The 14813-nt window shown below is 37.8% G+C and overlaps 2 protein-coding genes across 2 annotated transcripts; both read left to right on the top strand.

Annotated features, from left to right (window-relative positions):
- Positions 1-2298: 2298 nt before the first annotated feature.
- On the top strand, positions 2299-6331 carry LOC104229400 (ATP synthase subunit beta, mitochondrial-like). The gene is given in 9 exon segments (NM_001302565.1): positions 2299-2774; positions 3899-3974; positions 4064-4152; positions 4296-4413; positions 4505-4608; positions 4708-4866; positions 4960-5184; positions 5282-5593; positions 5926-6331. Coding segments are annotated over 9 exon segments (1671 nt in total). The 5' UTR covers positions 2299-2300; the 3' UTR covers positions 6040-6331.
- Positions 6332-7110: 779 nt separating this feature from the next.
- On the top strand, positions 7111-13322 carry LOC104229399 (fruit protein pKIWI502). The gene is made up of 5 exons (XM_009782044.2): positions 7111-7876; positions 8793-8892; positions 9003-9098; positions 9194-9274; positions 12826-13322. Exons 1-5 carry the CDS (start codon positions 7293-7295, stop codon positions 12886-12888), a joined length of 924 nt encoding a protein of 307 aa, XP_009780346.1. The 5' UTR covers positions 7111-7292; the 3' UTR covers positions 12889-13322.
- The last annotated feature ends 1491 nt before the right edge of the window (positions 13323-14813 follow it).

Below are 14813 nucleotides of genomic sequence, written 5' to 3'. Positions count from 1 at the left end.
CCTCAATACTCAAAAGTTGGATGAAAAGCCTTACTACTGGGTACAAGTATCCCTAGACACAACTTTATACTATGGTTAGCTCTAAATCACAGACTTGCTACTGTGGATAGACTAGTAGCATGGGGCATACATGTTATTCTTGGATGTGTTTTATGTAAGAATGAAAAAAATGAAACTATGACACACTTGTACTTTGAATGTCAGTATTCAAGGAGCATATGAGACACTCTGATTAACTGGATAGGAGAGAAGCATCAGATTGGTTCATGGGAAGAGGAAGTTAAATGGCTGAGTGCAAAACAATCGAGCTTATGGAAGTATTCTGGCGTTTCTGTTTGCAACACTAAAATACCATTTTTGGATAGAAAGGAACATGCGCAGATTCCAAGGAAAGGAGATTGATACGAAGAAGAAGATATGAGACATTATCCTTCAATTACACATCAAAAGACAACATAAGGCAAAATGGAATAAGTACTTAGGAAGAGTGAATAGTTTTCCTCTATGAAGTCTAGTCTAGTAGAGGAACAATTAAGTTTGTAAATGTTTTTTTATATAGTTATTTTGATGTTACCTTGAGTTCAACTCTATAGTCCAAAAGAGTTAGAGGTGCTGTAAATATCATTACTGGTTAAATAAATTTGATATTTGAACAAATATATATAAATTTTCATAATTAGTGGAGATATTTTTTGGATTTCCCACCCAGTGCCTGATGCCTACATTGTGGCTCGAAAGTAAATTATTTCCTAACAAAGACGACTCCATACCCAGGACTCGAACCCGAGACCTTTGATTAAGGATGAAGAAGTACTCACCACAATCCTTGTTGGTAATGGTTTTTTTTACTACATAAGGACACGTAATTTTCACATAACTATTGCATCAATTGATTGGTCACATACTAAAAGAACACATAATCGCAGCATAACTAGCATTAGTCGGCTCCCATCATTAAACTTAATACGATCATGACCTATAAAATGTACATTATCTTATGTGGTAGAAAAGAAATGTGAAACATGATATATATATATATATATATATATATATATATATATATATATATAATTATTTACTATACAAATGTTTTTTACATTATATCCTCCGTAAAAATAAATTTTCACATTGCTGTTCATATGGTATAACTGGTAGACGAGCCAATAAAATTATCATTTGATTTAGTGATTACTTATGAACATAATAATAACGTAACGATTAATAATACAACAATTAATGCTGCAAAAATTATAATGTAACGATTATTACTCGTTAAGCTTTTAGTTTGATATATTACAAGTCCATATAAAAGATTAAATGATATTATGTATTTTTACTTTAAATTTAAATATTAAGATTATATTATCACTTTATTATCAACAAGAGTGCAGGTAAATTTGGGAGAAATTCAAAAATAGACAGATTTACAACTGGTCGTTCAAAAATAGCTCAGTTTCAAAAGTAATCGAAATTTAGTCACTTTTCATATAAAGATAAATCTGAGCGAAAACACTGTTCAAAAGCTGAAAAATACGCCAGTATATTATACTGGAGTTCCAGCATATTATACTGGAGTTCCAGGATAAATATGCTGGCTGGAACTCCAGCATAATATGATGGAGTTCCCGCATAAGTACACTAGAACTCCAGCATAATATACTGGAGTTCCAGCAAGTTTAATTGTCCAGTATAATCTACTGGAGTTTGGAGCACCGGTGCTCCAGTCTCCAGTATATTATACTGGAGTCAGCAAAGTATACTGGTCCAACATAATATGCTGGAGTTCATACACAGGTGCACCGAACTCAGTATATTATGTTGGACCGGTCTTTGTTGCAGCAAAATAGTGACTATTTTTCATTGACTTCATAAATACTGACTATTTTCGAATGACCAGTTCGAAAACTGGCTATACCGTGCTATTTTTACAGTAAATTTTACTCATGAGAAAAATAAAATTGTAACGAATAATGTGTATAAATTAACCAAGCAAGTGAACAATATAACATCCGAATTATTTGCCCAAAAGTTGAGAATTTTCGTTTTCAACTCCAAGTAATAAGTAAATTGTTTAGAAAAATGAAAAAAAGGCAAATTCAAATGCTCCTCGTTTTCCCTACACAGTAAAAAAGTAAAAGCAGTGAAGAGGTGACAGTCTCTCTCACACACACACACACTGCTGCCATCACCTCTACAGATAAAAAGTCGTCTCTCTGCTCATTCTCATTAACCCTAGCACTCTCTCTTTCTCTCTCTACACCTCACCTTTCTCTCTCTATAGACCAAACCCTAACCTCACCATGTCTTCTCGGAGGCTTCTAGCCTCTCTCCTCCGATCAACCGCCCAACGCGGCGGCGCTATTTCCAGATCTCCATTAGCAAATTCCATTCCCAGAACTACTTCACGGGCCTCACCGAAAGGATTCCTCTTAAACCGTGCCGTTAAGTACGCTACCTCAGCTGCTGCTGAGAAGCCGAAGGCGACTCCTCCTAAACCTTCCGGTAATGAACCTACTGGGAAAATCACCGATGAATTCACCGGCGCTGGTTCGATCGGGAAAGTGTGTCAGGTTATTGGTGCCGTCGTAGATGTGAGATTCGATGAAGGTTTGCCTCCGATCCTTACGGCGCTTGAGGTTTTGGATAACCAGATCCGGCTTGTGCTTGAGGTTGCTCAGCATTTGGGTGAGAATATGGTTAGGACTATTGCTATGGATGGTACTGAAGGTCTTGTTCGTGGTCAACGTGTCCTCAATACTGGCTCTCCTATCACTGTGAGTGCGCTGATCTTTGCTTTACTGGTTTAGAACATACATTTCTTAAGGAATTCGGCAATGTGATAGTGATCTATTTTTGTATGGTGGCTGGGGACCGATTTTATTTAATTATTCTACATGATGTATGGTTTAATTCACTGATTTATGTTGAAATTGATTGAAATATTTTATTGATCTAGATTTCTGGTTTGGTGGGCTAATCCTAGGAGGATTATTTTCATACTGATAGGAGTTTGTTTGAAGTTTTTTTGATAAAGTAACAACATTTTATTGAAAGTTTGGGAAGAATATACCAAAAAGTAAAAACCTAGGAGTTTTTTGAAGCTGCAAATGTGTAACTAGAGCGGAGTGTATGGTTTATAGGTTTGCTTATGATATAGTAATGGGCATTTCTTTGCTCCCAAATATAGTGCCTGTGTCTGGTTATCCTAGTATGGATTCAGATGTGTGTAAATATGTTTGTTTTTCTCGTAAGAGCTGTATTTTTTATTGAATGGAGTATGTTGAAATTCTGAATGGGCACCTACTGGTTTGTGGAGTTACTCATGTCTATTCACAACAAGAAGAGATACAGTTCTTCGCTTCAACTGATGAACGGATTTGCCACTGTATTACACATCCTTTCGTTTCTGAAAGATCATTTTCCTTGTAAAATGTTGTGAAAATTTTCCCATTTCACTTATTTTCTCTTACTTGAATGAGAAAGAGACTCCTGCTGTGCAACTCTTTTGTTCTTCTAACATGTCTGTTCTTCAAAATTGTTTTTGTTTCTCCTCCTCCCCCTCCTCCTCCTCCCCCGGGAGAATGTAGTCTTTTCTTATTTGTCGTTTCCTTTTACGCGTGAGTTCAGTTCTAAAATTTTGTTGTCTTTCTTCTGTTTTCTCCTAAAAGAAAAATTATTGAGTAATGGAATGAAACATTGTTCCAATGGAGCAGAATTGATACTGAGAACTTATAGCCTACCGCAACTAGTTTGGAGAGTTTGGAGTTGAGGCATAGTAATTGTTGTTTCATCTCAGTTGATATCCTGCTTTCAGTGGGAGTGCAGATAAATAGATTGGTCTGGCATTCACTTGCTGCATATTTTGTGCAGAAATTGATGGTTTCCATTGTGATTCCAGGTCCCTGTTGGTAGAGCCACCCTTGGTCGTATTATTAATGTCATTGGAGAGCCTATTGATGAGAGAGGCGACATTAGTAAGTTTTAAATGCCGTTTATCCCTTCTCTAAATTGTCCACGTGAATGGTTCTAAACATTGCATTTCTCTCTCTAAAAATTGCTGCAGACACCGATCACTTTTTGCCAATTCATCGTGAAGCTCCTGCCTTTGTTGAGCAGGCAACTGAACAACAAATTCTCGTTACTGGTATCAAGGTATGCTAATCAAAATAATTTTAGTCAGTGCTCTCGTTTCCATCACCTTTTCTGACCATATAATGGTTCCTGAAGTGTAACTCTTATTTGACATTTATGACATACGATGTCAATTTCATTATCGCTGTTTGACTTCTGACCAGGTTGTTGATCTTCTTGCCCCTTACCAAAGGGGAGGAAAGATTGGGCTTTTTGGTGGTGCTGGTGTTGGGAAGACTGTGCTTATTATGGAACTGATTAACAACGTTGCAAAAGCGCACGGTTAGTGCTACTTCCGAGTTTTCTTCTTGTTAGCTCAAATATAAATTAGTGTGTGAAGCTTATCTGTCAGAGGATTGACTTTTTTCTTCAGGTGGTTTCTCTGTCTTTGCTGGTGTTGGTGAACGCACTCGTGAGGGCAATGATTTGTACAGGGAAATGATTGAAAGTGGTGTCATTAAGCTTGGTGACAAGCAAGTACGCGTCCTATTTAATCAGAAGTTATTTGCTTTACCCCTTTAGCCTACAGTGTTATTCCAGACCATTGTTGACATTTTGTCTTATTGGTTTTATCAGAGTGAAAGCAAGTGCGCTCTTGTGTACGGTCAAATGAATGAGCCCCCTGGTGCTCGTGCCCGTGTTGGTCTTACAGGCTTGACTGTGGCTGAGCACTTCAGAGATGCTGAGGGGCAGGATGTGCTTCTCTTCATTGACAACATTTTCAGATTTACCCAGGTTGGCTTGCCTATGAGGCTGAATGATGGCTGAAGTTTCCTTAAATATGCAAATTTCACCCTTGCTAAACCTGTTGCTTCTGCATTGAAACAGGCTAACTCAGAGGTGTCTGCTTTGCTTGGTCGTATCCCATCCGCTGTCGGTTATCAACCAACTTTGGCTACAGATCTTGGAGGTCTTCAAGAGCGTATCACTACAACCAAGAAAGGTTCTATTACATCAGTCCAAGCTATTTATGTGCCTGCTGATGACTTGACAGATCCTGCCCCTGCAACTACCTTTGCTCATTTGGATGCCACAACTGTCTTGTCCCGTCAAGTATATAATGCCATAACGTCACTTGCTCTGTAACTTTATATTTCACCCCTTGTAGAGTTTGCCTTAAATTTTCTAACTTCATATATTTGAATTCCAGATTTCTGAGCTAGGTATTTACCCTGCTGTCGATCCTCTTGATTCTACATCTCGTATGCTCTCACCTCACATTTTGGGAGAAGACCACTACAATACTGCTCGTGGGGTACAGAAAGTTCTTCAGAACTACAAGAATCTTCAAGATATTATTGCCATTTTGGGTATGGATGAGCTTAGTGAAGATGATAAGATGACTGTTGCCCGTGCACGTAAAATCCAAAGATTCCTTAGTCAGCCTTTCCATGTTGCTGAAGTTTTCACGGGTGCCCCTGGAAAGTATGTTGACTTGAAGGAGAGCATTAACAGTTTCCAGGTAATGAATCTCAAATTTGGAATCTTGTCGTCCGTTATTATGGTTGGTTAAAACTCATAAAAAGAAAGTCACTTGGATCTTAAAACACTTGGGTAGTCTACTTTGAATCAATTCTTCTTCTACCATACCCTTTTGTTACTGTTACATCTCCTGATTGCCTTGTCTACCTCTTCAGTATGTTGAGAGGTGAAGCTATTTCCAATTATATTCTAAATTATTTTAAGTTTTTGGTGGAGTTTATTCGAGATGATAAATCTTGCTATGTGCATATTCGAGTCTGATCTAACTTGCTGGCATCTGATACTGATTATTTCTGTGATTGATTTTTCCAGGGAGTCTTGGATGGAAAATACGATGATCTTTCAGAACAGTCATTCTATATGGTTGGTGGAATCGATGAGGTCATTGCCAAGGCAGAGAAGATTGCCAAGGAATCTGCAGCTTAGATTATGGACTCCAGTGACTTTCTTTCATTATCTTTCATCGATAACTACAGAAATAATTTAAGTTTCTGTGACACTTTGGATTCTTTTTGAGAGGACCAAGGGTCCAAGATTTTCTGGTTTTTGTTTTTATATGCAATCCGGAATTGTGATAGGGAAGACATGGAGCTAAGGCCTACTTGCCAAACACCCACCCTTGACGCTCTGTTATGTCGCAAAATAAAGGGGGTAAAACGGCGAACTTGTATATTTTACTTTGAATTAATCTTGAGAATGTTGGTTGCCCAGTTTATGAGGGATTTCTTTACGTCACTTTCATTCTGAATGCCTTTTGAAAGTAGCATAACATTCATGGCGATCAGTCGGTAGTTTGGTCTACACAAAAGAGTCTTGAAGTTGCACTTATGTTGACAATTCTTGGGAGCCAATGAAGATTGTTTGGTAGACATGCCTACTCGAATTGATTTGGAGTAGAAATCTGGTCACATGGGTATTTTCCAAAATGAAACCACACGTATATTTCGTGGATGCAAAATGGCATAACTACATGCTGTCCTCTATGTTAATTTATTTTTCTAGTGTCTTAATTTTGTTATCCCTTGTATCCAAGGGCTACATAGTTGGATCGGAACCTAGAATCTCTAGTCGGATCGTGAGCTATGTTATATAAGGGTATGGTGGGATTGTGGGATGAACGAATTTCTTCATTCTTAGTCATTTGTTCTCGTTTAGTTATCTTTTTTATGCAGATCGGATAAAAGAATTACATGAAGAAAAAAAAGGGGCGGCCTCGGCATTAACGTAGCGTTTGGGAAAAACTGTATGGAAAAACTGTATCTCAAGGGGTGTGATGTAGACATTTTTTCCTAATACAAGCAATTAGTTTGTTTCAAGGTTCGAACATTGATTTGTAGTTTGTAGGTTTACCATTGATAGAAAGAAAAATAAAAAATTAAGGACGTGTTGTAATATTTTTAGAAATGGTTCCCTAAAATATTACTATGTTTTATGTTCAAAAGATGAAGGCATTATACATGTTGACGAAATAGATTTTCCTCTACTTAAAATGGAAATGGAGAAGCAAGGAACATACACTAGGGTCTCAAAAACTTATCAAGAAGTGAACACGTGGAAACCAACAATTTATTGGCTAAAAATCCACGCCCGCCGGCGTATTCTGAATTTCTATTACCCGCCCATCCTTCTCGGCGGCGCTAACTTTCTCCCCAACACATCTCCACAACATATAATTGAAAATGTCAATCCTTTCTCTCTCCCTTTCTCCATTTCCTAATTATCCCACTCTATCGCACCTTAGTTCCCATGCTCCCTCACACATCCAATCACTCCACCCTTCTTCATCCATGACCCTCCTTAGACCTCTCCACCACCAACTCCGCCACCAGTTTCGCCGCCGTCTTTCCATTTCCGCTGCCGCCGTCCGTCAGGACACGAACCTCTGGACAACCGCACCCCTCGTCACCGTTTCACCCGCCGCCGACGAAGCTCTCTTCCACGTCACTATCGACGTATCTGACTCTCCTGACCTCGCCGCCTCACACACTAAAGCCGGTCAGTACCTTCAGCTCCGCATTCCCGACGTTGAGAAGCCGGCGTTTTTAGCAATCGCATCGCCGCCGTCGCTTGCTTCTTCCAAAGGCGTATTTGAATTCCTCATAAAAAGTATCTCCGGATCCACCGCGGAGCTCCTCTGTGGACTTCAGAAAGGCGATGTTGTGGAGTTGAGTCAGGTCATGGGGAAAGGCTTTGATTTGGATCAAATATCTCCGCCAGAGAAGTATCAAACGGTTTTAATCTTCGCTACCGGATCCGGAATTAGGTGAACTCCTAATGCTTTGAATTTTTTGATAATTACTTGCTCTTTCTTATTCCTAATAAAAACCTAATGTTTTAGCTTTATTTTTGTACTTATTTTTCTATATAATGTGCTATTTTGTAGTTCTGTTTGTGCTACAATGTAGAGAAGGATTTCTTGTTTTAGTTGTGCTGTTCAGTGTATGAGATTGTTTGAAAGATCTGGTTCAGGATAAGTTATATATTCAGAGTGAGTTTAAATTGAATGGATGATTTACCAATAGTTCATTTATGCAAGAACCTGTTTTTATGGTTGTTGAGATTATATAGTTAATTTTGAGTAAATTGCACAGTGGAGTAAGCTGTAAATGAGCTTGCTTTTGGAAGGAGAACCTGTAGAAAATCTACCATAGTCAAAAAAAAAAGAAAAAAAGAAAAAGAACAAGAAAAAAGAGAATCTGCAAAACATCTACTAGGTAAGCCTATTGTTATGCAACTCAACTTGTACCGTAGTTGCTAGATGCTTTCTCATTATGCTTGAGGTTAGAGGTGTGAGATGCCATGTAAACTTTAGATTAGCTTTGGGTGTTCTTTTGTACTTCATTTCAGTAAGCTGGTTAGATGTGTTCTTTGATCTTTTAGTGACTAATGATTATCATAAAGTTGAAGTTCGCCAAGACTGAAAGCTGCAATCTTGAATCTGGTAGTGGACTCGAGGTGATCAGCTCTACAGCTGCAAGCCTACTTTTTGTAGTATAACATGGCTTAAGTCTTTATCATGCAGTTATGTATCACACTCGTAATTCCTGACTACCATATGGCATTTGTGTAGTGGATGTTGGCAAATATGTTAGTTTGTATATTTGTCTTTGTTCTATTTTTTAGTGTTGTTTTTCTTTCTCCTGCATCTCACTCCTTTATCTTTAATCTGTTTTTGGCAGCCCAATTCGATCGCTGATTGAAGCAGGATTTAGTGCAGACAAGAGATCTGATGTTCGGCTATATTATGGTGCAAGGAATTTGAAGAGAATGGCATACCAGGTTTGTTGTGTGCTCGCAAGATGTAGACAATTTCTTTCTTCCTTGTGGCAGAAATACAAGATAAAACTTTGTATCTGTTGTTTGATTTCTTCGTCCTTTTACTTTTATAGGATAGGTTTGAGAACTGGGCATCCTCTGGGGTAAAGGTTGTGCCGGTGTTGTCTCAGCCTGATGATGCTTGGACAGGCGAACGTGGCTTTGTTCAGGTAATGATATGTTTACATTTGTATCTTCTAATAATCTTATTTTGATTTTATCTGTTGCTCAGCAATAAAATTTGTTTCACCATCTGCTTTTGCAGGCCGCATTTGCCCGAGCTAAAAACATTTTTAGTCCTCAATCCACTGGAGCAGTACTCTGTGGTCAAAAGCAAATGGCTGAGGTTTGTAGTTAGTTTACTTTAAAGTATTTGTTCATCATATTTTGTGTCCTTCCTTGCTCTTTATCCATTATGGAGAGGCCAATAGTCTTTCTTGTTTTGCACTTGTTTTTGTCTAACAGCTACTTGACCTCCACGTTTCTATTCATCTTAGAATCAAGAGAGCTGAGATTCGATCCCAAAATTCTAGAGCAAACACAAATGTTTGCTTTGTTAACTGTAGATTAGCATTAAGAAAACTGATAATTTTGACATTGACCAGCATTAATGTAGACCACTATTGCTACAAAGCTGTGCTCAACAGTAACCCTGAGCTAGGGATCCACAACCGCAAAGAAATTAGTCTTTTAAATTACATCCAATGGATGGGAAAATTTTATGTTGTAGGGGTAAGGTCTGCGTACACTCTACCCTCCCCGGACCCCACTAGTGGGATTATTACTGGGTTGTTGTTGATTAAGAAGACAAGCAAAAGAAGTGATTCTCATCACCAGTTAATGTGATAATTTTGTGTGGTTGATGTACTTGATAGTTTACGATGGCTTTGCCAGATATGCATTTTGGATTTATAACATTGGCTGGTTGAAAATCCAATTTGGATTTTGGTGTACTGCCAATGTTGTCTCTTGCAAGGAAAACAGTGCACGGGGATCTACCCTTCATTTAACTGTTAAGTGGTGAACTCCCAAAAATACTTTGTGGCTTTACACAATCCATGAGATGCTTTTTGGTAGTTTCTGCAAAATGCTACAGCTTTTCTCGTATCCTATTGCCTTCATTAATTTAGTGTTCCTCATTTTTTGTGATTCTCATTGTATTTTACCTCATACTTGGATGATTAATGAAGCTAGTAGTCAATAACTTAAGAACAAAAGTAGAAAAAAATAAGTTGAATTTTGATTGAATAAGAACTATAATATGAATGAATGCTAAATTGTGAGTCTTAAGACTTTTCGCGTAATAAAATTTGATAAAATAAATCTTTTTTCGTGAGACAAGAGGCTTGCCTGGATATATTTCTGTGAAATAGGATTGTAGAACTTAGTGGTTTAGGACTCACTTAATGACAGACTTCTTTGGATATATTATGTTTTGGACATGAGTTTAGTCAGTTTGAAAATTGAAACGAGACTAATATCTTAGGAAAGTTGGTGCTATGACATGCCTAGAGAAGGGTAAAAAACGGTATGATGAACACTTAAGTCGAACGCTGTTGATGTGGAACTTTGGTAGACGGTCTTAGACTGTGAGTTGCATCATGTTATCATGAAATACATTCCATGACATTTTTTCTTATCAAGCAATCCAGTGAGTGTACTATTTTAGAGATTTAGCTTCAAGTAAGCTAGAATTGTTTTCACGTTTAGCTATTGATTTGGCGGATAGCACCAGAATTCATGATGGTAAGGTTTATCGGATAATCTTCCATATGAGTAGGTTACGTCTAGACTAGTACGACCAAATGAACTCATGCGGTTGGTGTACTTGGGATGTAAGATTATAGAGTTATGCCCAGGCTTTGAGAAGAAATAGGAACTCTTTCTTGCTCTCTGACAACCCATTTTCCCTTTGAAAGCACTAGATGTTACCTAGGGAACTTATAGTTAGCCCTCTGCGAATCACGATAGCTTGGCAATCCGTTTGAAGAATATGTCCATAAATACTACTATCGCCTCTTGGAAAGTTTACGCCTGACTCACTCTAGAAAGAAAGATTGAAGGACACGACTACAACTTTTATTGAAAAAGGGATTAATACCGTGATTGGAATGAAACTTCTGTTGATAGATCAAAATTCGCATCCGCCCATCTAAGAATTTTTTTCGTGCCAGGTCATGAGCTATATTGAGTGATAAAGAGAATTGGGTTCTATTAGGCTCACCTGCACTGCCTTTGCCTGAGACATTAGAAGGAGCGAGAAAGGGCTTGTTGAAGTCAAATCCCCAGCTCTTGAATAGGTGCTGCAAATCTTAATTTATAGTGCATGCGGCTATATTGAGGTGTTGTATCCGTAATTCAACCAGGTACATATCGAACCTACTGGCCATAGTCTTAAGTCTCACCTTCACCCATCATCAAAGCATTACTACATGTTTGTCCAGCAAAAAAAGACAAAAAGGATTCAACCGTACTTGTGGAGCATATTAAACAAATTATTTGATAAATAAAAGTGTCCCACCTCTAATAGTTTGAAATTTTAGTAGTACCATAATTCAACAGAAGGTAATTAGAAAACTTTAGGTTATTTTAGTTAGATCTATTGGACTGGTATAACCATATTTCCTTGAATTCCATTTTGGAGATTTGTACTCATGAGACTGAAGCACTCAGTTATCCCTTTTTCCATGTTGATGAATTATTTAACCCTTGAATGCTTTTGGAAGCATATAGTTTGTATCAATTACCAATAGTGCTTCTTCGTGCTGGTTACACTCTCTTTTGCACGTTGCTATTATGAGATGGATCAATTGGTGCTTGAGCAGCTGCAATTGTTTCGTCAAGACTTTGTTATGTACTGATACTAGGTGCTTGAATCTGTTTCCTTTTTATCATTAGGGTGGTTGAGGGTTGGGATTTGGTTGTCAATATATTCACTTGGGCATTTTATGTAAGCATAGAAACTTCTGGGCCAAAAGATAACTTAGTGCCTACTAAAGGACTGAAAAGTTCCCTGATGCATTTGAGTGGGAGCTGAATGGAGGGAACTTAGTATGCCTGCCAGGTGATCACCATTAAGGTGGCACTAGAAACCAGGGGCTGCCTAATCAAAAGTTATTGGGTACTGATTCCAACAGGCAAAGCTCTTTCTGTTTGTCCATTGATAAGGTGATTATGTTTGCTGTTTGTATGGGATTAGGCCTGTAGGATTTTAGATACCATTAAGAAAGGTCTACTTGGTAACTGGCGATAGCATGTGCATTTCGCTAAGTGTGTATACAGCTTCAGATTGGCATGAGCTGGTAGATAGATGCGATGTCTACAGAATTGTACTCCTTTTATCTTATGCAGGGAATGTTTTCCTTTTTCCCAAATATGCAGCAGGAAACTAGGGAAATTTGTTATTCTTCTCCTTCCCGAATGGAAGTAAATTTTGTTTGAATTAGATCAATATATCCTAGTGATAGATGTATCCACACTCAAAAGTCAAAACTGTTATTTGATATCTGAAGACGTTTGATGAGAAAGTAGGAGTAAAACTTAGCGACTTCTCTGACTGTAAGTTGATGAAGTTTGTGACCAAAATATTCAAACAAATAGACAACTTTCAAGTAGAATTTCTGCAACTTTCACCGTTTAGTAAAATCAGAGTGTGAGAATCCATAAGCCAGAAATTGTTATAACTTCTAGCGTATTTATAGTGAACTGCTTTATTTTTGTAGGAAAGAGTATTTTCTACTTTGTTCTGGTTGAAAGTTCAACAAACTTGGTTTACGATTGCCATGTACTATTACCTGACATGTGTGAAGAAATTTTCACTTTCAAGAACATAAGCATCAATATGTTTTGGATCATTGGCTCAGATTTACAATTTGTATCCTTTGACTCTTCTTGCAGGAGGTGACTGCTCTTCTTGTAGCAGATGGAGTCTCAACCGAGAAGATTCTGAAGAACTTCTAAACAAAAATATTTTTTGGTTCATCGTGTTGTATTATTGTCTAGTATAAAACCTCAATTCATTGAATGTCACCTGCTGGCTACAAGGAATCCAGCATGGAACAGCATAATGTACGACTCTTCTCGTCAGCCTATACAAAGTCCAATTCTCAGTAACTGCTCCTTTTCAGGAGGTGAAGCATCTTTTAATGCAATCAATGGTGGATAAACAGGACTGAAGAGGGCAAAAGCTGAAATGCGACTGCTCTTTCTTTTTTCTGTTTTATTGAGCAGGCAGGCTAGTAATTAGCGCCTCTGGACCTGTAACCAATCGCCTTCTTTTTGTCATATACAAGACACAAGGCATCAAGTTGCTGTATTGAGTTATTGACAAGAAATTTTTGACCATTTCTGGTGCAATATGGTATAAAATCTTGAGAATTCACAAATTTATTTAACTGTCATCGATATTTAATGGGATTTGACTGAATGAGAAAAAGCTATTCCTGATAGAGCTAATTTGCGTATCAAATTAAGTAAAAGAGAATAATTTACTTCTGCTTGATCGCTTATGATTGGCTATAAGAGAGACACTACTAATAAAGCATAGCAAGCCGCTCGTGACATAACAATATCTTAGATTGGAATTTACCAACCAAAAGTAGGACTGGCAAAATGGTTTAAAGAAAACAGTTAACCACCCATATTATCCATTAAAAAATGGGTTGGATAATGAACTTTTTAAAAACGGGTCAAATATGGATAAGAACCATATTATCCATTTAGAAAATGGATAACCAATAAGTAACCAATGAGTCTAACTTTTACATTTGTAAAGCCTCAAATTGGGGTTCCTCAAGTTAGAGAGACTAAGAATTCTCCCAAAAGTGATCATATACAAGAAGTCATGGATAATATGGGTAACCCGTATTATCCGCCGGTTAACCCGTTTTTTATCCGTATTAAATATGGGTCGGATCGCATAATTAATCCGTTTTATTACCCGTTTTCAACCCGAACCATATCCGACCCGACCCGACCCGCCCATTTGCCACTCCTAACCAAAAGCAACAATACCTCACTGTCATATCACATACTAAGCACCCTAGTATAATCACAGCAAAACTGATAATTACATGCAAGTGCCACTAAAAAAAGGGAATATTTCGCCACACGAAGTTACTCTGTTAATCAATAGCAGAATCACTAGTATCATAAATGTGCTGGTCTGTAGAAATATTCAACTGTATTGATGAAATACGGGCTTTAGACCTCCAATCGAAACAAATTACAGCACAACTGTAATTCGCAATGGCAGTTTACAGTCTCCACAGAATGAAGTTAAATGGAAAACAACATGAATTGAGTGCAAGTAGTCATAAGTCATAATAACATCCTAAGCATTCTGAATATCATGAGCACCATTACCATCACTTTCCTTGCGCACCTCAGAACCACGTTCCACTGGCTCATCATTTTTCTCTTTCTCGTCGTGGGGTTGATGCTTGTCCTTGGACACTTCATCTGAGTGGTGATGCTTATGGTTGGAACGGTGATACGGTTAGAGGTGGCAATTTGAGTCCAAACTCGTCCAACCCGTCCAATCTGCTCAGAGATTAATGGTTTAGGCTACAAACATTTTACGTCATGGGTCAATTTGGGCGGAGCCCAAGTTAACCCATTATTTTTTTTAGCCCATTTTGACTCATTAAGCAGCCTAAATACAACCCATGAAACTCACCCAAAACAAAAGGATATCAATCCAACTTATCTAGAAATTTACTTAGTTACTCCAATTTTAATTTTTTTTTTTTTTTTCAATTCTTTTTTTCACCGCCCACCCTAACCCCCGCAAATCCCCTCAAAAAAAAATTATTTACTTTATTTTTTTTTATATTTTTAGTTTTCTCTTCTTTTTTTTCTCTGCACCACCCACCCACCCCTTATCC

Source organism: Nicotiana sylvestris, chromosome 10 (genome assembly GCF_000393655.2).
Source record: "Nicotiana sylvestris chromosome 10, ASM39365v2, whole genome shotgun sequence".
Taxonomy (NCBI): domain Eukaryota; kingdom Viridiplantae; phylum Streptophyta; class Magnoliopsida; order Solanales; family Solanaceae; genus Nicotiana; species Nicotiana sylvestris.
The sequence above is the reverse complement of the archived record's forward strand: the minus strand, read 5'-3'. Positions and strand labels throughout refer to the sequence as shown.